Here is a 26,672-nt window from a genome sequence, read left to right as displayed (position 1 = left end):
AGTTTGAAGTCATCTTTGTGGACCCCTAGGTTTTTGTAGTAAGCTACTATGTGTTCTACCCCACAAATCATGTTAAACCCAGATTCGGCTCAAACAAGGGACTAAACACGTTTCGCAATTATGCCACATCAATGTGGAACGCCCTACCCAAAGCTGTAAAGGAATGTGAATCACTACCCACTTTCAAAAACACTCTCAAAAAACACCTACGGGAGACTGCAATTCGAAACTGGCCCCTGTAAATGTCCTAACACAACCAAGTATGATCTTGTCAATATTCCAATGCACAGTTTTGCTTGTACAGTGTCCCCCACCCACCCCTCCTACCCAACCCCCCCCCCCCAACCACCTCCAATGTACAGTGCCCCCCCCCCACCTACCCAACCTCCTCCAATGTACAGTTTCTACGTCAAATGTATATACTCTTTTTTTCTGGACTCTCTTCATATCACAAACAGTACTGTATTTGCAAATATGGTATGTCATAAATGTATAGATGTAGCAGTACTGTCTATCTGACTGTATGTCATGTATGTCATATATGTTACGATGAATTGAAAATGGGGGACCCTGATGTAAACAAGACGAAAGTATTTCTCTGGTCTGCATCCCCTTAACAATTGTAAGTATTGAGCTGTACTGTACTGTACCCATTCTGCAATCTGTTAATAAAGTTTTCAATCAATCAATCAATCAAATTTATGACATACATGACATACAATTATACAGTACTATTTAAGAGAAAGATCATAAAAAAATAAATAAATAAATAAATTAAATATATACATTCGAGGGGGAAGAAAGTTAAGAAACTGTACATTGGCGGGTGGGTGGGGTTTTGACCTTGACCGGGGCCAGTATTGCTTACTTTGAGTTTTGCCCCAAGATTTAGATTTTTAGAAGTCAATGAACAAAATAAATGCTACTTTGCCTTCAATTCCCATCAGCCCTTCTGTTTTTTCCCCGGAAGAAAACGTCCGCTTTTCCCTCACGCTTCCTCTTTCCGTCAACGGGGTTTAGGTATGAAAGTGTCCGCCTTATTCTCTTGATAAAATCTGTTAGAAATCATGTTTATATTAACGTCATCCATTCTGGAACAACACTAGAACACGTTAAATAAAGGCAAAGAAATAGTACCAGATGATTATTTAAAGAGTATACATTTTATTTTATGTCTAAAACCTTAACTTAGCGAGATGTAGCCCCCGCCTAGCTCCGTGATGATGACATGGCCTGGTATGGCGGTGCAATATGTCAGCCACCGGCAGCGGAGCTAGGCAGCTAGTCGATTATAGACGAGACATTTGCATTATAATAACATACATGGTCCAATTTATATACCATGTAGTTTCGGGTATGTGAACACTGCCAGGCTACTCGTATTGTATGTTTACCGTTAAAATGGCTAAGTCTGTCATGTGTGCTAACACTAGTTAGCCTGGGTTGCCAGGTCATACATTTATCAAATAATGTAGATTCACCCACATTAAAGTCCAGTACTCGGCACGGTACTGTTGAATAATGCCCGCGTTACACTTTCATCGTATTACAATTTTTAAAAGTAGTGAAGTACTAGTAACCCAAGTGTAGCTAATGTTGATGTCCTAGAGATGCAGCATGTCTCGCACTTAGCATGTATGGATACGATGATTGACAGTTACAAACTATACCAACATCCTTGTTTGGTGTTTCAGGTCACAATGGGACGTGTAATTAGGGGACAAAGAAAAGGAGCGGGGTCTGTGTTCAAGGCCCATGTCAAGCACAGGAAGGGTGCTGCTAAACTCCGCCACATTGACTTCGCTGAACGCCATGGATACATCAAGGGGATTGTGAAGGTATAAAGTGCACTACTACAGTCTGTTGCTGGTAATGCCTTTTTTTTGGGCAATCGTTCTGGCTCACTGTACATTGGTGCCTGTGTAATTTTGCTGTCATACATTAGGGGTTACGGGTGATCACTGAATAACATTTGGAATGTTTTCTGATACATTTTGGGTTTGTTGCAAGTGTTTTAATGCTGTGACGTGGTCTCACCTTGGTCGTTATTCTCCCCAAGGACATCATCCACGACCCTGGCCGTGGTGCCCCCCTGGCAAAGGTGACTTTCCGTGACCCTTACCGCTTCAAGAAGAGGACGGAGCTCTTCATCGCTGCCGAGGGCATCCACACCGGACAGTTCATCTACTGCGGCAAGAAGGGTAAGAGGCTACAGGGGGACATCTTTTCGTGACATGACCCAGAGTTCGTTAACCCGGAGGACATGGAACCATTCATTTTAAGGGATTGGTTGTAATGGCACATAATGCTATCAGAAATGTACTTACTTGATTCACTTGGTTCCCTGTGGAACATATTAACGATGCAACTATCTGCTTCAATCGCATATCAGAAATGACTCACTTAACAGTGGCCCCAAATACCGGCTCCATGCTTTGTTTTTGTCCCTTTAGGGAGTTCCAAAGCTTCATTAAGGGCGTTTTCACACCTAGCTCGTTTGGAGCTGTTATTCCGGAACCTGGAGCGTTTACCCCTTATTTCGGTTCAGTTGGGCATATGTGAACACAGCAATTACATTCTGTTGCGGAACAAAGCAAGCGGACCGAGACCACCTGGAGAAGGTGGTCTCTGCGCAGTTCCAACCGAACCCGAAGCGGACTTGTACACTGTGAGAATGCAATCGATTTAACAAACCGACACAATTAATAATAATACGTCGTGGGTCAACGTGGAGCAGCGATGAGGTACACTGCGTCATTGATATTTGGGCAGACGATCACATTCGGGTGTCAAGTCAGTCAGCCGCGCGCAGGAGAGAGGAGCCGGGGTCTCTGTAGTGACGCTGCAACAGCAGCACCGTGCGGGACAACGTCTCTCTCTTTCTCTCTCTCTCTCTCTTGGCTCGATTTGGGGGGGGGGGGGGTACACCCCCCAAAATCTGACCAGTGAGTGACAGTTTTCTCGCGCGTGCGTTTGTTTTGGTGCGCTGTTAACACAGCCGTGTGAACACAAACGAACTAAAGGACAAGTGCAACAATTGTATCATTATAGTCCGTGTCTCCCTGAATCGGAACAAAGCAAACGAACTACAGGTGTGAAAACGCCCTAAGTATGGGAAACCCTTGCAGTAGTAGTCTGATTAACCCCCACAGACTCGCAACATTGCCGTCTTTTACCTTGCATCTTACCTTGCCCACTAAAAATAGCTTTAATAAAAAATTCAGCTCAGTTATGAAGTCCAGACTTGCACGTCTCTTTGTCCGTTCCATTTGGCACAGAATGGCAGAGTCTGGCCATTTTTAATGGCCACGGAAGACACAGGCATGTTGGGATCAGTTGACCAGCCGCTTCGTGCAGCACAGCATCTTCTGCAAGTTGCTCTAGTGTGAAAAGGGGGGTCCGTCCGTGGGGGGTGAGTCAGGCAAGGTGAAGGATGCCAACATCACAAGTTCATGGGTTTGTAGACTTAAGATGTACCCCTAAATCAGCTGGGAGGGGAAACTATTGAAGATGGTTCAAGTAATTTTTTCATGAATGTCTTGAGTTGACTGTCAACCTATATGCCTGTTTATTTCCCCCCCCCCCCCCCCCCGACTGTCATTTTGCACACGGGGAGTACAAATTGTGTCAAATGCTTTCTAGAATGACATTTACAGCACATTGTTAAGCTAGCATGAAGCCATATAGCTAACATTGCGTCAACCGCAATGCACGTTCAGTGCTATTGACTACTGTAAATGGCAATCAATATCCGCGACAAGTCGGTCACCATCTTCCTGTTTTACATAAATATAGAGTTTATATTATTAGCCGTTTCATGGGGACTTTAATTACATTACTGTGAAGCAGCTTGTTTTATGGCATTTTCACACAAGTGTCGTCTCATGACATAAGTGGCAGTGTGAGACGTTCAGTGGGATTTCACAATGGTTGGGCTATTGTTATATCCTGTTAAATGGTAAAATATAGCGCTTTATCCAAAGCGCTTTACAATGTGTTCCCTCATTCACTCACACAGTCACACACAGACGGCAGAGGCAACCATGCAAGGTGCCAAACTGCTCATCGGGAGCAGTTGGGGGTTAAGTGTCTTGCTCAAGGACATTTTGACAAGCTGCCCGGGAGGGGTGGGAATCGAACCAGGAACCTCTGGATTACCAGACGACTGCTAGCCCTGTTAATGCAGGCATTAAAGCGTTCCGTCTTGGGACGGATATCCGTCCATTTGATTTGGAGATTCCGTCATTTGATTCGGAGTCGTGACGGATTTTAACCTGAGCCAATCGGAGGCGTCAAATATCCTTTTTTTCCCCTACCGCGGCCGCACCAAGCAGTAATTTGCGAGCAATCTGCAAATTCTCAGGCAAATGCAACCAACCAGAAGGCGAGATTGTTCTGAGTTTACAGCCCTTTCACCCGCCTCCGCTGTGCTCGGCACCAATGGGAAGCGCCAATTTTCTTTTGAGTTTCTGCAACTCTGCCATTGCTCTCTAGCTCTACTCGCGAGTAAACTTGACTCATCAACAACATGCGGCAACTTTTACGAGACCGTAAGTTCATTTGACTTATTCTAGTCTAAAGAAACATATATATTACTATTGATAAATCTAGGTAACGTGAATGCCACAAAACGAATGCCTTTTGTTAATCAGAACGTTATTTACACGACAAGCAGTGTGTTGTTGGTGGTGTTTTGTGTGTGGTTGCGCCGCTCGCTCGTTTTTTTTTTTTTTTTTTTTTTTTTTTTTTTTTTTAATTTTTTGCACAAATCTCTCCAATATTCAAAACATCTCTTTCCACATCATCATATGCAATTTCCAGGATTTGCCTTTTTCTTTTTTGTAAGAACATACAAAACATGTAAAGGACTCATACAAATACATTAACAACTGACATGGAAAATAAAAAAAGACTTACGAAAAAAGAAACGTACTATACATTATGCGTATACATCCCTGATATACATACTTTGCATGTAGACCAAACTACCTTCGAGCAGGTATGTGCTGCATCCTCTATCGGGATGCCACCCTTCTCCATATTGCATGTGAGAGAAAGCGCCCCAGACACATGCAGTTGTGCATGATAACATGCATGCACGCATGTCTCCAACACATGTATGTGGGTACGTGTATCACATAAGCATGTGTACATGCCTCATATGTGTGTGTGCATCTTCCTGGTATGTGACTGTACTCCTATCTCTTGTGTGTGTCTCGTATCCATGTGTGCCTCTGCCCCCTATGTGAGTGTATATCTCAGATGTGTATATATATGTGCGTCTCAGCTACGTATGTGTGTCTCCTATATACATGTGTATCCCCCATATGTGTCAGTGAAAGCCTATACTTCAACTATGTGTATATGTAGGTGTGTGTATGCCTATTTCCTATAAGTGAGTATGTGCATGTATGTGTGCCCCTGACGTGTATACCTTATCCTTGTGTATATGAGTGTGTGTAAACCTATTATGTACACATATGAATATGTGTATCCTAGATACTTGTATGCGGCTATACCTGCGCACATGTGAGTGTGATAGAGACAGTGACCGTTCCATAGATGCACCATCCGGACATAAAATACATGTACATACATACACAATACATTATAAAGCACAAGTACCATCAGATCAGATCCCCTTTTTTCATATTCATCCTTGATAACATTGTAATCCCACCTTAATCATTTGTCCCCAGACCGTTCAGTCAGGTGTAGAAAACTGTCCCATACCTCAGCGAAAATATCCTCTCTCCCTGCGACTCTATACGTCACCCTTTCATATGATGCTGTCCGGAACATTAGTTCCATCCATTCTTTAAAAGTAATATCAACAGGTGATTTCCAATGTCGTAATGCAATTCTACATCCTGATATCATGGCCATTCTATACCACATTCCCCGGTATTTAGTCAGTTTAATCCCTTTCGGTACTATACCCAAAACACATGCCATTGGGGCGTTATTTATCTTCACATTCAGAACCTTACTTAGGAATATCACAATTTGATCCCACATTTTCCGGACCTTCTCACATTCGTACAGCATGTGCAGTAAAGTGCCTGTCTCCTTCTCACATCTCCAGCAGATGTCACTGTCCCTTAATTTCAGTCTGGCCAGTTTACTAGGCGTCCAATAGCTTCTGTTCAACACTTTGTAAAAAATAAGTTGTGATTGCGCCTCCCTAGAGAATTTACCCCATTTGGACACCAGTTTCTCCCACATTTCCTCGGTAATATCCTCACGTACATCGTTCTCCCAGCTCAATCTCAGACCCGCCAATTTGGGTGCATTGTATTCTCTTATAACATCATAAAATCTTGACGCACCGCCTTTCCTACGCCATCCTCTATAGAATATTTCTTGAATTGCAGTAATCGGGCCACACTTTGGTCCTCCTATTGATGACAATATACAATGTCTAATCTGTAGGAATTTATAAAAGTTTTTATTATCTATATCAAAATCCTCTTTAATATCCTCAAAAGGCAAAACCCCATCTTCCCCGGCTCTATCACCTAGTACATGTATCCCCCTTTTAATCCAATCGTCCCATATGACTGATTTCTTACCAATCTTTAGTTTCTTATTATACCATATAGAGCAGTGGTTCCCAACCTTTTTCCCCCCAGGGACCCCCAAACATCTCTGATGAAATTCGCGGACCCCCTCCTAATAAGATACCATAAAATACTTTTTTTTTTTTCATTTTAATAACAAACTGCTTATACACAGGCATATGCATCACAATTAGACCCACTATGCTTCTTTAACTTGTGCCTTCAATCAATAAATCTCATCTTGCACCATATGCATTTCAAAATGTTTGGCCAATATTCAAATCCTGTATTCATCCTCTCAAATCAGTCCCTAATGGTGAACGGTTTGCATTTATGGAACAAATCAATGCAACAAATTAAACTAAATATGAGACAGGAAATTCCAATCAGTAGCAGAGAGAATCTGTCCTAGCTGGGTTTAATACTTTTTTTTTTTTCATTTTAATAACAAACTGCTTATACACAGGCATATGCATCATAATTAGACCCACTATGCTTCTTTGACTTGTGCCTTCAATCAACAAATCTAATCTTGCACCATATGTATTTTAAAATTTTGGCCAATATTCAAATCCTGTATTCATCCTCTCAAATCAGGCCCTAATGGTGAACGGTTTGCATTTATGTTGAATGAAGTAAGAATCCACTGCAGTAAAAATATCCTCACCTCGAGTGGTGGTAGTAAGGTTGACTGACATGAGAATGTCCTGGTTCAGATCCTCATTTTCAATATATTGCACATAAACGATGAGCACAGCCTCGTCTGCGACAGTTGTAGTTTCATCAAGTTGTATGGCAAATGGACCCTTTCTAAGCTTTTCTGACAGCTGCTGCTCGCAATCACTTGACATCTTATCAATTCGGTCTTTCACTACATTGTTCGAGAGTGGTACTGATTTTAGTTTATCCGCCACCTGTGGGCCGCACAGTTTCTAAACCATTTTGATGCAGGCTGGTTTGATGAGCTGCTCGCCAATATTGTGCGGTTTCTTTGCTTTTGCAATTAAAAGCGAACACTCAAAGGAGGCTTCGGTAGCCTTCTGTAAATCACTGCCACCCCTGCTCCACGCTACTCTAACATCAACAGGCTTGTTCGCCTTGAGAGACTGTTCTTTCCTCCGAAAAAAGTCTGGATCCTTCCCAACGGTTTCTGGGTGCTTAGACGCCTGATGTCTCTTCAGCTTGCTGGGCTTCAGGCTCGAGTTTGCCAACTTTTCTCCACAAATCACACACTCAGGTCGTTTGTCTGGTCCCTCAGTGAAGCCCATGGTGATGTAATTTTCGCGATTGCTGTAGGTCCTAACTTTTTTTGCAGATGAGCTGCCGTCATCTCCTTTTCGTTTGTCACACATTTTCGCCTCTGGCGGCTGACTGCAGACGAGCCGAGAAAGTTAACTAGCGTGCTAGGCTAGCTACAGAAAGTGATAGTCAACTGATTCGCGTTTTAGCGGCTACCCGGTAGCCTACTGTTAACGTTCAAAAATCATGTCTAGATGTTTATTTATTTATCTTTATTTTTTATTGTAGTGGAGAGACTATTCATGCTTCTGATGATAAAAACATTTTTTTTTTTTTTTTTTAATAAAAAAAAAAAAAGACCTCAAATCATCTGTGGTCTGGCGGACCCCCTGCGCCCCCTGGCGGACCCCAGGTTGGGAATCACTGATATAGAGGCTCTCGTAGTTAAATATGGGCTATCACCAGTCATTCTGTGCGATTGATTCCAAGTTTCCCTGATAAATGCCATTAAAGGGTTTTTAACCTGTTCCACCCCAGGTGAAAATCTGCATAAAATGTATACCTAGGTAAATGGAATATTGCTCCACTTCTACAAGGGCTATTTGCATATTCTTGGTATCTAGGAACATCTATGGACCTCAATGAATGTATTCTCAGTGTCAGAAATATTGTGTCTATTACTAGGCTTGCTTAAATTCTGATGAAACAAAGGAAAATATGAATTATGATTTTTCTTTTCATCTTTGACAGTGAATAAAACCATGATAATAATGACCAAACTTAAAAAACTGCCACTGAGCTAATTCAGTACCCTCTTGAGATCATGTGTACAAAAGATCTAAGGAAATTAATAAAGGGAAGATGATAAAATTGAAGGTTTTGTATATACAGTACTGAATTCTCCCATCCGGACCAATGCAATTTGAAATATTATTATAGAATATAGAATATATGCTTATACATTACCTTATTATAGCCAATTCGCACATTTATATATATATACATATAGTATCTTTCAAATGGCCGAGTTCAATTTGGATATAGTATCACCAGGCATGCGTAATAACATATACAGTATAATCGACTGTACTTTTTTATTTCTCCCACAGTGTAATCATTCTGTAACTAATTTCAGATCTAATTATTCCTACATGATTACAATAGTGTGGAGAAACTGACTGCGTTTCAATATTTGTCAAACGTTACCTTTTGTAGCTTATTATCGCGAATCATAACAATTATTGATATGATTCCTTCAGAACGCAGAACTTTGAACGTCCATAGCGGACCACAGGAAGTGTAGTTTTGAGAAATTCCGACACTGGCAGATAGCTGGCGAGGCGATCTTCAAAATGGCTACAAAAAACTACAATTCCCATGGTTCAACATTTCCATTTCCGCTTCCGCGTCAAAAACGCGACTGAAAAATAAAAACTTAAAATGATAAAAACTCACTTTTAACCTATTGCTAAACTATTGCCAACCTAACGTTTTACATTCTACATGTATTTGTGACATAGTAGTGATAATAATACTTGAAAACGTTTGATTTTAAAAACGCAAATTTATTGCATCACTCATAAAAATATTAATATATGATAATAATGTCAAAAGGGGTCGGTACCGACCCCGTGGGGGGGAACAGGTTAAAAGGTATAGGTCTGTCTGATTGTGTCAGGAAGGATTCCAGAGATGAGGGATATCATTTCCTCCTCCATCCTGACCCAAGCAGGTGCCTCCTCAGACGAGTGATTCAGTTTGGAGAGCTGGGAGAGCGAGAATGCATAGTGATACCAATCTAGTTTAGGCAGGGATAAGCCGCCATTTTCCTTTGCTGCATACATTTTGGCACGTCCAAATAGCGGCCTTTTGCCCCCCCACAGATATACATTAATGACTTTGTCATACTGTTTGAGTAACTGGGTCGGGAGAGTCAGCGGCAGCATATATAGGATATAATTTAATTTGGGAGCCAATATCATTTTTACTAAGTTTATCTTCCCCAGGAGGGACATATTCATCTTGGCCCAATTCTGGGTCAGAGCACTAATGTGTTCGATTATAGGGGCAATATTGGCTTGCATCAACTCTTTCAGACCTGGGATCAGCTTTATTCCTAGGTATATCAACCCTGACGGCATCCATCTGTATTGCCACCCCCTTCTGATATCAGGGGGACAACACTTAGAGAGAGGCATTGCTTCTGACTTGCTCCAGTTGATCGTGTACCCAGATATTTCGGAGAAGGACTCGATAATAGTTCCAATGACCCCAGCTGCTGTTCGGGGATTGCTGGATACCAATAAGATATCGTCCGCATACAAAAATAATTTATGTTCTACCTGCCCCGCTATTACCCCTTTGATGTCCTGATTAGTCCTTAGTGCGATAGCAAGTGGTTCGAGGAAGAGCGCAAACATTTGGGGAGAAAGCAGAGAACCTTGCCTCGTCCCCCGCCCTAGGTTAAAGGGCGAGGATACGATCCCGTTGGTCAATACTGATGCCATCGGATTTGTGTATAACAGTTTTACCCACCCAGTAAACGATGGTCCGAACCCGAAGCGCTCTAGCGTGTGAAATAAGAATGCAAATTCCACCTTATCAAAGGCCTTTTCGGCATCCAATGAGAAGGCCACTGTAGGTTCTGTATCATTCCTGACCTTCCACATTATGTGTAGGAGTCTGCGGATATTATCAGCTGAGTTTCTCCCCTTCACAAAGCCCACTTGATCTGAATGCACCAAAGTTGGTAGTACATCTTCTATTCTATTCGCAAGTATCTTTGCCAATACTTTTTCTTTCAAATTGCTCAGGGATATAAGTCTATAGCTTCCACAGCATTGAGGGTCTTTGCCCTTTTTCTGTAGTAACGTAATAGTGGCCGATCTCAAGCTAGTGGGCAAGCCCCCCTTTAACAATGAATCCTCATATACTTTTAATAGTCTCGGAGCGATTATATCACTGAATTGTTTGTAGAAATCGGGAGTAAACCCGTCGTCTCCTGGTGCTTTACCCAATTTAAGACTGTTGATTGCCGCGTGTATTTCTTCTATCGAGACCCCCCCCCCTCCATTGATTTTACTTGTTGTTTCGATAACGACGGTAATTTGATTTTGTCGAACGCGTCCATTTTTAGCTGATCCACCGCCTTCTGTGGGGTATACAAGTCCTGGTAGAAGCACCTGAAAACATTATTAATTTCCTTTTTGTCTGTAATAATCTTGTCATCTTTATTACGAATCGAGGATATAATATTTTGCATTTGTTTAACCCGATTCGCTAGTATTTTACCCGCTCTCTCCCCTTGTTCATAGTATCTTTGGTTGGTCCTAAATAACGCATATTCAGCCTTCTTCTGATATATGTTGTTCAATTCGTATTTGGATTTGCTTAGGTTTCTCCACGTTTCTGGGTCTGGTCTCTGACTGTGCTGTTTCGAGAGTATTTTAATTTCCTCTAACGCTGTCATTTTGTTTCTCTGCCCTTTTTAGTATCGCACCGTATTGTACGAGTCGTCCTCTCATGTAAGCTTTACATGTGTCCCACATTATGCCACTATCATCTATTGACCCTTCATTAAGTTCCCAAAATTCCTTAAATATAGTTCTAATGTACGCACACGATCCTTTATCATTTAACATCAGGTTATTGAATCGCCATCTCCGAGATCGTTGCCCTTCCTCCATGGATGTGATCACTAAATCAACCGGAGCATGGTCAGATATTACAATGTTCCCTATCCCAGTACCTGCTACCTGTTCTACCAGTGCGCTAGAGATCAGGAAATAATCTATTCTAGAGTATGAGGAATGCGGGTGAGAGTAAAACGTGTAGTCTCTTTCTTGTGGGTTCATAACCCTCCAAATATCCACTAGACCCAATTCCTCTATCAGAACACCAACCGCCAGTCTCCCTGCGTTGTCAGCGGTCCTGGGTTGATACGATTTGTCCATTAAGGTGTTTCCAACCAGGTTGAAGTCCCCCCCTATGATTACGTTGCTATTCCCTATTTTCCTGATCACCTCATGGAAAAAGTCTGAGGACGACCCGTTGGGCGCATATATATTAGCTAAAGTAGTCCTCTGTCCCTCTAAATCAGCATCCAGTATAACCCATCTTCCCTCATCATGTGAGAAACTATTGTGCACCTTTAGGTCTATGTTTTTTCTCACCAATATTGCCACCCCCCTCTTCCTAGAAGAGAACGTACTATAGTATATTTGTCCCACCCAATCCCTTTTAAGCTTGGCCGACGACTCCTCATCCAGGTGCGATTCCTGAATTAGTGCAATATCCGTCTTTTTTTGTTTCAAGAACGTCAATATCTTTTTTCTCTTAATGGGATGATGACATCCATCTATATTCCACGATATTATTTTAATCAGCCCCATATTCCTCGTAATGCATCTCCCCTGTGCAATCCAGGACGTAGTACCTCTATGTCTGGGGCGCCATCTCCCACACTCCCATATCTAGTTCCTGAGACTGAAGATATATATACAATAGTATAGCATACAATGAAATAAAAAAGAACATATAAAAACATAAATACATTTCCCCCCCCCACATTTACCCAAGCTACGTTCGATATGACCCCAGATAGAACAGTCGTACCGAGGGTGAGATCGATACTCACCCATGCACCTTGGTCCCCCTCGACTAACAGAGGAGTGCATATGGCACAAGGCAGGTTGCCCAAAACTGTGCCCCTACTATCTTGTATACCCTGATGTAACGTATGGCTCACACTGTAATCTATATACAGTGCGATCAATTCAACTGAACTTGACAAAACGGTAACGTTTCCAACAATTAACATTTGTATATCTCTCAGATATATATTGGTACATTGTAACTTCTATGACATAGCCATAATGGCCTGTGGTTCATTTCGTTATACTTTTCCTGTATCCATCCGGGACATTTCCCCTCCCACAATTTTATCATACTCTCCTATCCATTGCCCTCTATTCTCATTTCATTTTTTTTTTTTTTTCAATCACTTTTTTTTTCTTTTTTTTTTTCTTTTTTTGGGTCTTCTTTTATATACATATTGGTATTTTGTAGGGATGTCCGATATTATCGGCCGATATCGGCAGTAAAATGTGATATCGGAAAATATCGGTATCTGTTTAAAAAAAGAAAAAAACAATAACAATATTTGTTATATATATATCCAGTGAAATGATTAGTTACCTGAAATTATTCCGTTTTTTGGGGTGGGAAACCCTGCATATATCGGTTGATATCGGTTGATATCGGTATCGGAAATTAAGAGTTGGACAATATCAGAATATCGGTATCTGTAAAAAAGCCAATATCGAGCATCCCTAGTATTTTGTGATGTTATTTATTCTATGACTATGCCCCCGTGACTTATCTGTATCCATGCGCTTCATGAACTTTATCTCAATTGTCCGCCTCCGACTGTCCCCGTCTGAATCCCTGTAGTTTCTCCCGGTATCCGTGATGACCATTGCCCTGCTGTGCGGGGCGTTCAGTCCCCGTCGCCTGCATGTCGTCCCCCGGTCCCCGTTTTCTTCCCACTGTCTGCCAGGTAGACAGCCGCAGTATCTCCTCTCGGTCCGGGTCGGTAGTCGGGTTCACCATGGTGATCTTGAATCCACGTTTTGCCATATCCGCCGTCGCCTCCGCTGCGCTCTGGTACAGGTGGGTGCCATCTTCGTAGAATACCCTCATCTTCGCTGGATATGGTGTCTGGAACTTGAGATTCTTCTCCTTCATTATTCTCTTGGCCTCGGCATATTCTCCTCGCTTCTTCAGTATTTCAGTGGGGAAGTCATGGTCGACATAGAAGCGTTCGTTGCCACATGAGACGTTTTTCTTCTGCCACGTTAGGCGTATTATCTCTTCCTTCATTTTGTAACTCCCAAACTTAACCACGATTGACCGTGGTTTCAGCTGTGGGTTGTTAGGCCTTGGGGCCAGTGCCCGGTGTGCTCGTTCGATACGAAGGTCCATGTCATGAGGCAGTCCGAGTGCGTCCTTAAACAAGCCGTCTAGAAATCCATGCATGTCCTTTCCCTCTTTCTCCTCCGGGATACCATACACCCGCAGGTTCTTTCTCCTCGTTCTGCCCTCTTGGTCGAGCAGTTTAGCCTCCATGTCGGCCTGCCTCTGTATCATTTTTTTTTATTAAAACCGTCGCCGCATCAAGCACATTTTCATTTTCTCGCATTCTCCCCTCCGTTTCACAGAGCCTGTCGTTCATTTTGTTCATATCATTCTTTATCTCCCGAAACTGACGCTCATTGTCTTTTCTGAAGTCTTTGAGCTCGTTGTATATGTTCAACAGCGTGGCTTCTTGTTCAGTCATCGTCGCCATCTTTTCCTCCCGTTACGTCGTCATTCTCTGCCATTCCGTCGTCCTTTTCAGTTGTAATCGTGTTCGCCCTACGTCTCGTGATAGCCCCTTCTTTCATCCCTATTAAATATGTACCCTGGTGTTGTTAATAAATGTTTTCCGGGGCTAAATCATTTTGCTGTCGGGGAGCTCGCGAGTTAAGCAGCCATGTTCTTCCGCGGTCAAACCGGAAGTCACCGCGCCGCTCGCTTTCTGATAAATGTATGAATGTTGATAAATCTAGGTAACGTTAATGCCACAAAACGAATGACTTTGTTAATCAGAACGTTATTTGCGTTATCAATTGTTTTTAAGCTCAATAAACGTCTTCTCCCATTTGTCCGTGAGATCTCTGGGTAACAGTACTGTATATTTGCATATCATATGTCACAAATGTAACATTACTATGTAGTATGTCACTATGAATTGAAAACGGGGGACCCTGATGTAAACAAGACGAAATTTTGCAATCTGTTAAATATTGATTGATTGTTAACAGATTGCAGAATGGGTACAGTACAGCTCAATACACACAATTGTTAAGGGGATGCAGACCAGAGAGACTTTCGTCTTGTTTACATCAGGGTCTCCCATTTTCAATTCATCATAACATATATGACATACAGATAGACAATACTGCTACATCTATACATTTATGACATATCAGATTTACAAATACAGTAGCCTATTGTTTGTGATACAAAAATAGTCTAAAAAGAGTATATACATTTGACGAAGAAACTGTACATTGGAGGTGGGTGGGATGGGGGGGGGTTGTAACTGTACATTGGATTATCGACAACCTTACTTGGTCCCAAGGAGTGGGTCTTGTGTATTAAATAAAGTTTTCATTCATTCATTCACTCTGGATCTTGTAAATCCAGTAGCAATACACACAATTGTTAAGGGGATGCAGACTAGAGAAAGGCGTTTGTCTTGTTTACATCATCAGGGTCCCCCATTTTCAATTCATAGTGACATTTATGACATACACAACATACATGACATCATGACATTTATGATATAGGGACATGCATGCCTTACAGGTATATAGTAATAGTACTGTTACATTTGTCACATATGCGATATGCAAATATACTGTACTGTTACCGAGAGATCCTAACAGTAAATATATACATATGATGAGGAGGAGACTGTACATTAGGAGGGGGTGAGTGGGTGGTAAAAAAATATATACAAACGGTGGGGAGGAGACTGTCCATTGTTGTTGTGGCATAATTGCGAAACGTGTTTAGTTCATGGTTCAAAGTACCGTACTTTTCGGACTATAAGCCGCAGCTTTTTTCCTCATTTTTCGACCCTGCGGCTTATATAACGGTGCGGCTTATATGTGGACAAAACCCGAAAATCGAAATATTGCTTTTTTTACTGCATTGAAATGTTATTTATCTGTTCCCTTATTTGCTAAACTTAATACAACTTGTAAATGAGTTAATGTTATTTGTCCGACAGTATTGTGTCCCAATGGGAGTCATTCTCTGTAGAGGTGGGAACTTAAAGCTCAATATAAGAACGGCCATGCACCACCACTCACAGAATCGAGAAAGAGCAATCAATCTGTCAATCCTTTCCGTGTCCGGGCCGGGTGAGGTTTCCCGTGTTGAGTCAAATTAAGCCGCAGGCTCCACTCCTTGCATATGGTAATTAAACATTAAAATACATGCGGCTTATAGTCCAGTGCGGCTTATATATGTACACATCATTCAATTTAGCTGCTGCGGCTTATAGTCGGGTGCGGCTTATAGTGCGAAAAGTACGGTAATGGGGAAAAGGGTGCTAGCTCGCCATCAATCAGAAGCTAGCCACAAGACTTGCATTATTTCACGCTCTCCAGCACACAGCCTCCCTGCCTGGCACAACAACCACAACAGTAGGGTCTATAGCAGGGGTCGGCAATTAGGTTTGCCCACGGGCCAAATTTTCCCCAAGCCATTGTGTGGCGGGCCAATGATAAGTGAACATTTTTTAACTGTAAAAAAAAAACGACATATACATGTTTGCACTGTCTTTTTTCTATTATAAAGTGCCTCTCAGACAGTGCATTACACATGAACAGATCAGTCATTTGATTTTAATGCAGGTGCTCTCATTATAAATCGAGATCAGTAGGGTGCATTTGATTTTAAGCACCACAGCGGGTGTATTATACATCGAATGTATTATTATTATTATTAAAACGCAACACTCACCGGCATAATGCAGGCAGCCCTGCCCTGGACTTGATATTGTTTCTGCTTCGGTCCTCCAAAATCCATGTTAATAACATGTTAAATGTCCACTCGCGTTGAATGCCCACTCAACTTGAACACAGTTGCTTGCTCGTGTTGCCATGTCAACAAGCGAGAGTCACCGGTTGCTTATTGCAAGAGTTACCTGTTGCGATAAACCCGTATTTTAAGAATGACTCCTGTTTATTAAAATAAGCTTTATAGGTCGTAGGCTCCTCTTCTGGCTCATCACATTTCCCTGTTGCATTGCAAAGAAGTTATTCAAAGACGTTTGTTTTGTTTTTGCAAACGTTCGCTCGCCGGCATCCCAAACGCGGAAGTGAAAGTGAAATTCCATTGGTTCTCCCAGTCCATGTGACCATTTCTAGCATTTCAATTGGCTATAGTGACAGCCATAGATATGATGAATAGATAGATACAGCTTCAAAAGACACTCTGGCGTCACGAGTGAAAATTTCCTGCGCGTAAAATAAACATCATATTCTCAAAATACGGGCCAGAAATTATTGCTGGCGGGCCCATTTCGGCCCGCGGGCCGCCTATTGCCGATCCCTGGTCTATAGTCACAGTCAGGACAGTAGGCTCTACAAGTAGGCTCCCTTAAAACACTAACGCTATTAAAAAAAAATACAGTGGAGGTTAAAATAAGAATATGACTTGGCCAGAAAAAAAGGTTCAGTCAGGAGATTTTTTTTGCTTTAATCCCTGTGTTAATGCCAGATGGTATATAGATGGAATTATTTCCCTTGAGCAGAAAAATCCTTGTCTGACGCTCTGACTGAACTGCATTGCGTTTCACTTCATTATTCAGTCTGAAGTAATTATTTAGAGCCTCCAGTCTGGCCGACTTCAGCTGTCGTTACTCTGGTCAACAGACCCGGTGTTGGAGCCTCCAGAGCAACAGACCTGATGGGTTTTGGTAATGGATGGTTATTGGGCCCCAGTTGAAGGTATGACCAGAAAAGGCACCAATTAGGGCAGCTGGCGCCTGGGGGACACGGGTCATAAAATGTGCACTTACTATGAAGACGCACGGAACCAGTCAGGTTGCATTCATTGTGAAAGCATGATGCATCAGCGCTCATTGACTAAGCGAGCTAGAGTAGGGGTTAGCTTCATATTCCGACAAGATGGTGGTCCGAACACCATGTGCACTGTTAATGTTACTTGTCCTTTTCGGACAAGTTATGTTTTTGTAGGTTATTGATTTTTGCTACCGGCCAGTCCGGTAGACGGAGAGAGAGAGGAGGAATGGGAGATAGACCGGGGAAGACATTCGGCAAAGATCACTGGGTCCGGGAGTCGAACCCTGGTCGGCCGTGTTGCACCGTAGTGCTGTATGCGGTGCACCACTCGGGCGCCCCACCATGTGCACTTTCGTCATCTCGGTTTCCTCATATCACTGATTTCCGATTCATGGCGAATTAATGTGCAGGGTATTAAAAAGTGTAAAATTCTCAATTTAATGATGTAGCATCAGTCTAACCTCCGTCTTCTCTCCCCCACAGCTCAGCTGAACATCGGCAATGTCCTGCCCGTTGGCTGTATGCCTGAGGGAACCATCATCTGCAGCCTGGAGGAGAAGCCAGGTGACAGGGGCAAGCTGGCACGTGCTTCCGGAAACTACGCCACAGTCATCTCCCACAACCCAGAGACCAAGAAGTCGAGAGTGAAACTGCCCTCTGGCTCAAAGAAGGTCATCGCCTCTGCCAACAGAGCTGTTGTTGGTACGTACCCTCCTTGCCCCTCTTAAGCCCTAATTTCTGAAAATCTGCCTAAAAATACATAAGTAAATGGAAGATTGCTCCACTTCTACAAGGTCCATTTGCATGTTCTTGGTATCTAGGGACATCTATGGAATGTATTCCCAGTGTCAGAAATATTGTCTGTTACTAGGCTCGAGTAAATTGTGATGAAACAAAGGAGAATATAAATGATTTTTTCTTTGCATCTTTGACAGTGAATAACACCCTAAAAATGACCAGGTATGAAAAACTGCCACTGAGCTCGTTCAGCGCCTTGAGATCACAAAAAATCTAAGCAAATGAATAAAGAAGATGATTAAGCGGAAGGTTTTGTAGATACAGTACTGAATTCTGCCATCCGGACGCATGCTATTTGAAATATTATTATAGAATATCAGGCCTATAAATTACCTTATTTTAGCCAAGTTCCACATATATGGATCCGGCCAAATCTACTCTTTTCAATCCTGAATAATAACGTTATTGAAATAATTCATACAGAACTCTGAACCTTGAACCCCATAGAACTTTACAGGAAGTGTAGTTTTGAAAAATTCCAACGCAGATCCATGGCTCTGGATGTCTGCTAAAGAAAATGGCAGCAAAAAAATACAATTCCCATGATTCAAGGTTTTACAAAATCTAATGACACTTTAACCTATTCCTAAATTAACGTATTGATGATAATATACATTCTAAATGTATGACATGGTTGTGTGACATGGTTATGATGTTTATACTTTAATACGTTTGAAAATAAAAACGCTACTTTTGTAGAACAATGTGGAGATATACGATTTATGACACGATGCCATTTCGGGACCGGTACTGGTCCCGTCAGGTGGAAGAGTTTAAGAGGTTAAAGCGGAATGTCGCTCCCACTTTTAAGTTGGCATGTTCTTCCTGTGCCCCAGGAGAGTTCAGTGATATGTTCTTCCTATGCCCCAGGACAGTTCAGTGATATGTTCTTCCTATGCCCCAGAACAGTTCAGTCATATGTTCTTTCTATGCCCCAGGGCAGTTCAGTCATATGTTCTTTCTATGCCCCAGGGCAGTTCAGTCATATGTTCTTTCTATGCCCCAGGGCAGTTCAGTAATTGTGAACATACACCACTCTCCTGGAGCTAGACTTTAGAGAGAAGCCTCAAGTCAGTGATGTAAAACCTGGGGCTGCTCCACATACATTGAAGGGATTTGGACAGTTTATTCCCTCTACCTGTGCCCTTGGTGAGTGATTGATGTCCTGTGCTCAATAGGTGTCGTTGCCGGAGGTGGTCGTATTGACAAGCCCATCCTGAAGGCTGGTCGTGCGTACCACAAGTACAAGGCCAAGAGGAACTGCTGGCCACGTGTCCGTGGTGTGGCCATGAACGTAAGTGGACATTCATTTATGATTAGTATATATTACTCTTAGGGGTGGAACGGTACACATTCAAACTGTACACCATTCGGCACGACCTCCACGGTTCGGCGCATGGGTGTATTGTTCGGTTATAAGTTAGTCTCGAGCTAGGCTAAGGTTACGTTAGCCACAAGCTAACTAACTTTAGCCGCAAGCTAACCGTGGAAACAAACGCTCACAGCGAAGTGACTCCACGACAGCAGTTTCATTTGGGGAAGGGGGGGTATATTGACGAAGCTTGACAACAGAGGTTGTGTGTGTGTGTGTGTGTGTGTGTGTGTGTGTGTGTGTGTGTAAAATAACGAGCCAGGGCCCAGGAGACGAGCTGTGTCAACTGCGTCTGTTTACATCCTGGTGCCTGCTGGGACGTACCAACTCGACACCACTGTGGGGGGGTTTATATAACGTTCCCCATTCCCTTGTAACATCTCCTTTTTTTTTGTTAACAACAGTTACAACATTCCCTTTTTTTTTTTGATCCACTTTTTCTCCCATTTTCTATATTTTCGTATCATCCAATTCAACCCTCCCCTGTCACGAACGCTGTTTCTTGCCTCCCACAAGCCGGCTGCAATGTGGACTACCGTACTTTTCGGACTATAAGCCGCACCTTTTTGCCCCATTTTTCGACCCTGCGGCTTATATAACGGTGCGGCTTATATGTGACTCGACGTGACTAAACCCGAAAATGTAAAAATCGAAATATTGCTTTTTTGACTGCATTGACATTTTATTTATCTGTTCCCTTATTTGCTAAACTTAATACAACTTGTAAATGAGTTAATTCTTGTTATTTGTCCGACAGTATTGTGTCCCAATGCTAATTACATATGGTAATTAAACATTAAAACACCTGCGGCTTATAGTCCAGCGCGGCTTATATATGTACACATCATTCAATTTAGCTGCTGCGGCTTATATTCAGGTGCGGCTTATAGTGCGAAAAGTACGGTAAGTCATACATAGCACAAGTCCCCTCCGGTACTTGAGCTAACAGCAGTCACATCTTTTCACCTGCGCAGCTCGATCTCTGTGGCGAGGAGTAACGCGTGGGAGGCTCACGCTGCCACCGACACTTCCTGATTCTACTGCGCAGGCGCACCAACCGACCTGTAGGAGTCGCTGTCCACAACGCCCGATCCCCACCCATCAGTTTCCCACCCTCTAATACTGCCAATTGTATTAATACGGACGACCAGCCAAACTGAAAACAATGTGGAGAGCTGGATTCGAACACGCGAACCCAGCGTCTCCACATTGGTGGCGAGTGCCTTGCCCACTACACCACCTAGCCGCCCAACAGTTACAACATTCCTTAGTGCAAATTATTATTAATACAAGAAACCCCATAAACGTCCTTATTTAAAACCCTAATAATCTTTTCTGTGACATTTCCTTTTTGATGAAGTCTAGTGCTGGTTGAGCATATGCATACTTTGTTGATGGCCTTTGGCTTTGTATAAAAATAGAAAGGTTTAATTTAGTTTGTTTGCACTAAGTTAATACTTTGACAAATACATTTGTCAGTCAGTTTGGTCTTTGTGTGCCAAACATTATTTAACACATTAACTGCCACCAGGGGAGGAAATTAGGCCACTTTACTGGCCAAATGCTGGAATTTTTTACGTTTGGCTGGTAAAAAAAAATCAGATACCCGCCAGTTGGCTGGTAAGCCAAAAAGTTAGTTTCCTCCCCTGCTGGCGAGTATACAAAAAAATAAAACATTATCACTGCACTGGCAAACGGTGCGCGTCTTCTGAGTGTTCGCTTTAGTTGACAGTGCCACGAGAGCACTGCACAAGACCACCCGCGGACATATAATGTTTAATAAACGTTTGCGCAGTACTGGCCAACCCGCGGACATATAATAATAAAACTCCCGCGGTACTAGGCTAGCCATCAGGAGCACTCGCAAACAGATAACGTTAAACACAGCAGAAGATGGAAAACAGACAGACTGACCAACGGGGAACTGCATCCAACCCTAGTACAACCCTCGAGTATAAGTTACTAAGGACACATTTAAATCACAGAGGTGTAATGTTAGTCTACTGGAACTGTATACAGTGGTTAGCTTCTAGTTAGCGTTTTAGCTATAGCTGCTTGCTAGCTAACGTTAGCCCTGTGTGCTCAAAGCAGCCAGCTAGGTGTATCTGTTATGACTATAATGTTTCCAAAAAAGCACCGGACTACGACGTAAGGTTAGACATTTTATTTCATGCTCAAAAGCCCCTGGCTTGCACATCGCAGTCACGAAAGGGGCTAGCTCAACCAGTGCACTGTGCACAACAGCACACCAACCCAACTGACGTTACCACAACACTTGACGGTACTTCACAGCACTGTCGCAAGACCACCGTGCTGTCTTAAAGGCACAGTGTGCCTACCCAGATGCATACACAACATTGACACGGCTTGACATACAAAGAAGTAATTATCTCAATTAGCGAATTTTTTTGTCTGGTAAAAAATCTGTTTGGCTGGTCAAAAAAATCAGATACTCGCCAGTTGGCTGGTAAGCCAAAAAGTTAGTTTCCTCCCCTGACTGCCACGCAGTTTGCCCATCTCTGCCACCACTCTAAGCTTATGGAGATGTTCACCTTCTTTGCAGGGCTATAACTTTTTAAATTGTATTGCTAAATTGACATTACTATGGCCCATTCAACATCGATTATCTATCGTTCAGGATGTAGGGACGTTATACTTTTTCATTCAAACATTCATACGAAAATACCGTCTAGAATATAAGTGTTTTTACCGTTTTCTGCAGTAATTCCTAGAACGCTAGTTATAGGCCTAAACGTATATATAGATTATCTATTGCCGTTTATTGCCGATACATGCTATATCAACTGTATACGATCCTAAACGTTATGACTCATCATGCGGGGATGAACGGGGGGGGGGGGGGGGGGGGGTCTTTTATAGTTCCGTGATAGTCGTTAAATGCTTTATGTAGTATGGGTTGATTTATTGATCAGATGGTTTGTAAATAAAGAAATTTACAATCGCCTTGAAAATAACGTTACTGTCCTCTTACCGTTCGCCGATGAGACTGGAGGAAAAAGATCCCGCTTATTTGACGTTGATCGACTAGATCCATTTCCGGTTTGTATGGCGCAATAAACGCCCATCATATCGATTTGAGTTATGGCAGTGATCCATATACACGGATGTGTGTTTAGAGTCCCGCAACGATATGTGACTGCCAGACGGATTTCCCAGATGCACCGAGATTACCAGATCCATTTCCGGTTGTAACTCGCCCGATCATCCACCAGGCGGCGGTATTGAAGCGTTGCACTGTTGTGCAGGCGCCCACTGTATCAGCAGAGGCTGGGTGGCGGAATTATGAATACCATGGCGAAAAAATTAAATATGATCTCAATAACGTCGTACAGCGTGGTTTGGCAGAATTAGCATGGACATCAAACACGTCGTATGCCGTTTATGGCAGTGGATGTGTTAACCTGTTCCACCCCAGGTGAAAATCTGCATAAAATGTATACCTAGGTAAATGGAATATTGCTCCACTTCTACAAGGGCTATTTGCATATTCTTGGTATAGGTACATCTATGGACCTCAGTGAATGTATTCTCAGTGTCAGAAATATTGTGTCTATTACTAGGCTTGCTTAAATTGTGATGAAACAAAGGAATATGAATTATGATTTTTCTTTTCATCTTTGACAGTGAATAACACCATGATAATAATGACCAGACTTAAAAAACTGCCACTGACCTCGTTCAGTACCCTCTTGAGATCATGTGTACAAAAGATCTAAGGAAATTAATAAAGGGAAGATGATAAAACCGAAGGTTCTGTATATACAGTACTGAATTCTCCCATCCGGACCAATGCAATTTGAAATATTATTATAGAATATATGCTTATACATTACCTTATTATAGCCAATTCGCACATTTATATATATATACATATAGTATCTTTCAAATGCCCGAGTTCAATTTGGATTTAGTATCACCAGGCATGCATAATAACGGATAATAATATCTACTGTAATCGACTGTACTTTTTTATTTTTCTCATAGTGCAACCATTTTGAAACTCATTTCAGATCTAGTTGTTCCTATATGCTAACAATAGGGAGGAGAAACTAACTGCGTTTAAATATTTGTCAAATAGTTACGTTTTGTGGCTTAAGAATAATAACGGTTATTGACATATTCATAATTCAACTCTGAACTTTGAACCCCCATAGAACTTGAAGGGAAATATAGTTTGGAAAAATGTCAACGCTGGCCGACAGCTATGACTGTCCTCTACAAAATGGCCGCAAAACAACTACAATTCCCATGATTCAAAATGTCCATTTCCGGTTCCGGGTCTGATAGTCCAGGGGTTCCCAAACTTTTCAGGCCGGGACCCAGAAAATAAGGCGTCAGAGAGCCGCGGCCCAATGCACATCGTCAGGCTTTTTTTCTTTTTTTTTTTTCTTTTTTTTTTTCTTGTCAGGCGACCGGTTTTTTAAGCCAAATATCACTTCAATCCTATTAAGTTAGTTATTCATTTATATGTGCTATTTATGAGAGGGCTAACTTGTTGCAAAATAATAATGATAATAATAATAGCCTCATTAAAATACTATTGTTGCTTCGGTTGTTTTCAGCGTTTTATGTGCATAATCCGTTATTTAGTTTGAAATGTTCGTTGAAATAAGTAGATTTTTCGTTTTTGTTTATTTATTAAGTTAACACTTTGGCTCCCATGAAACGTGTTTAGACGTCACTGCTGGCCATGCTCAAGTTGCCGGAGGACGCTGTACAGTGTCCTTATATCAATATTTCAAAAATCTGCGATCGGATTCATATGTCCCCTCCGCTGGCCTGAGATCCACCAGCAGGACCCACTGAGCTCTCTGGCGGTTCAGGAGCGCCATCTGGTGGCCGATCGGCGCAATCTCTTAACAGGATGTGCCATAGAGGTTGTGCTAGACGTCCGTATTACTTCCGGGCACACGCTATAGGTCCCGGGACTCTGGCTCGTCACGCTACACAGTGATCGATTGCCAATAACTCGATAAACAACATGATTTGGACGTATATACCATTATACAAGCTGGAGATGGACCGGGTAAATTTACATCCCATAATGATAAGATTTCTACTCTACGATGATCGCCCAACGGCGCGTGGAGACTGGGGTGAGTTTTAGCGTGTAACGTTACCGTCTTCGATACTAACTGCTATTATCAACATTTGACCCACATTAGATGATTGGTATAACGCTGCCCACGGAATTATAAACGCCCCCTAGCCCATCCGGTCAACATCAGATGACGTGTAGTAACTTCTAGAAGTACGTCTAGTTGGAATTTTTTATATCACGCTGATTGCCATAAAACTGTATTGCATCATCAATATAATGCATTTGGGGCTATAGATCACGTTCTGGAGAAAGCTGCAGAAAGAGATGAAAACATACTTATACATTAGACCATACTTTACTATGAATATGTGAATGAAAAAGTTTAACGTTGCTACACAATGAACAATACATATAGGACTTTGAATGGGCCCTAATAATGGCAATGTAGCAATAGAATTTAAAAAGTTATAGCCATGCAAAGAAGGGGTACTTCTCCATAGACAAATAGAGCAGGCAACCTATGGTATATCATGAATTTAACCCAAGGCAACCAAAGTGTTAATATAAAACCATATAGTCACATTTTAGAATACAATAGAATATAATTTTAGAATACAACTAGAAACACTGTCCTGGCCTGCTTCTAAGTTCAGTGGCCTGAATTTTTTTCCCCTTTTTAAATCATCTCGCGGCCCTCCCGTGGCTGCTCGCGGTCCACCTTTGGGTCGCAACCCCGACTTTGGGAACCACTGGGATAGACTATCACAAATAGAAAACTTAAAACGATATAAGGACACTTTTAACCTATTGCTAACCTAACGTTTTACATTCTACATGCTTTTGTGACATAGTAGTGATGTTAATACTTGAAAACGGTTGATTTTAAAATGGCAAATTATTTTCATCATTCATAAAAATATGCCTATATGATCATAATGTCAAAAGGGGTCGGTACCGACCCTGTGGGGGGGAACAGGTTGGCAAACCACTGTAAATATATATATATATATTTTTAATATATAAATGAGAATCATGTTTACATTTTTGGAGTGTTACATTTTTTTTTAATAAAAAAAAAACAACGTATATCGAACCGAAGACCGTGACCACAAAACCGTGATACGAACAGAACCGTTGATTTTGTGAACCGTTCCACCCCTAATTACTCTATAAAAGCTCTTTGCGTTCAGGGAAAACCTCCTGAGCCACTGGCGTCTTTACCTTTTTCTCATTTCCCTTAAAGCAGTATCGTACAAAGCAGACATCTTTGTTGCAAACGGGTGATTGTAATAAAATTTCAGGTGACAATTGTGAGCTGTGAACAAAGAATGCTATGAATCACATCCGTTTTCTAATGTAACTAGCCCATGATGTGTAAAACTGCTTCAGTGTAAAGAATGAGGGAAAAGGGGAGGTGGCTTCCCCATTCCCCCTGTGAGAATATGACCGTCTTGTGTTGATGTCCTCCTTCATAATGACCATATCCCGTTCTCCCCTCTCTGCAGCCTGTTGAGCATCCCTTCGGAGGTGGTAACCACCAGCATATTGGCAAGCCCTCAACCATCAGGAGAGACGCACCTGCTGGTCGCAAGGTCGGTCTCATTGCTGCCCGTCGTACAGGCAGACTGCGCGGAACAAAGACTGTCCAGGAGAAGGAAAACTAATTATTCGTGTCTTGATAATAAAATGTTCCAATGGAATTTTGCCTGCGTTTGCCTTTTTTTTCTTTTCTCACTGCGGTTGTATTTATGAAGTAATTCTAGATGTGAGATGAGGATTATTTTTTATAAAACTATTTACTTTACCAAGGTGTCTTAATTTTAGTAGTGTTTTTCTCTTTTCTACAAAAGAAAATGTACTTGTTTCAATGGAGTTTAAATAGTTGTTGGTACTGTAAACCTTCCAAGTCATGCGACTGATTTAAAAAAAATTATACATTGTGATTGATATTTATCATTTTCTATAATATATATTTCTTATGCTGATGTAGGCAAATCTCTGGA

General features: G+C 42.0%; 1 protein-coding gene across 1 annotated transcript; it reads left to right on the top strand.

Moving 5' to 3' along the window:
* Positions 1-968: 968 nt before the first annotated feature.
* Positions 969-26,369, top strand: rpl8 (ribosomal protein L8). The gene is made up of 6 exons (XM_084310169.1): positions 969-1,020; positions 1,695-1,838; positions 2,060-2,201; positions 17,921-18,139; positions 19,414-19,529; positions 26,175-26,369. Exons 2-6 carry the CDS (start codon positions 1,701-1,703, stop codon positions 26,331-26,333), a joined length of 774 nt encoding a protein of 257 aa, XP_084166295.1. The 5' UTR covers positions 969-1,020; positions 1,695-1,700; the 3' UTR covers positions 26,334-26,369.
* Positions 26,370-26,672: the final 303 nt, after the last annotated feature.

The sequence above is a fragment of the Notolepis coatsorum genome (genome assembly GCF_963971535.1).
Source record: "Notolepis coatsorum genome assembly, chromosome: 3".
Taxonomy (NCBI): domain Eukaryota; kingdom Metazoa; phylum Chordata; class Actinopteri; order Aulopiformes; family Paralepididae; genus Notolepis; species Notolepis coatsorum.
The sequence above is the reverse complement of the archived record's forward strand: the minus strand, read 5'-3'. Positions and strand labels throughout refer to the sequence as shown.

Bases quoted from the DNA above. Each gene is read 5' to 3' on its own strand.
- rpl8 (XM_084310169.1), top strand. From the start codon at position 1,701: ATGGGACGTGTAATTAGGGGACAAAGAAAAGGAGCGGGGTCTGTGTTC. The intron at 2,202-17,920 runs GTAAGAGGCTAC...TCTCCCCCACAG, and splicing joins CATCTACTGCGGCAAGAAGG to CTCAGCTGAACATCGGCAAT. The intron at 19,530-26,174 runs GTAAGTGGACAT...CCCTCTCTGCAG, and splicing joins TCCGTGGTGTGGCCATGAAC to CCTGTTGAGCATCCCTTCGG.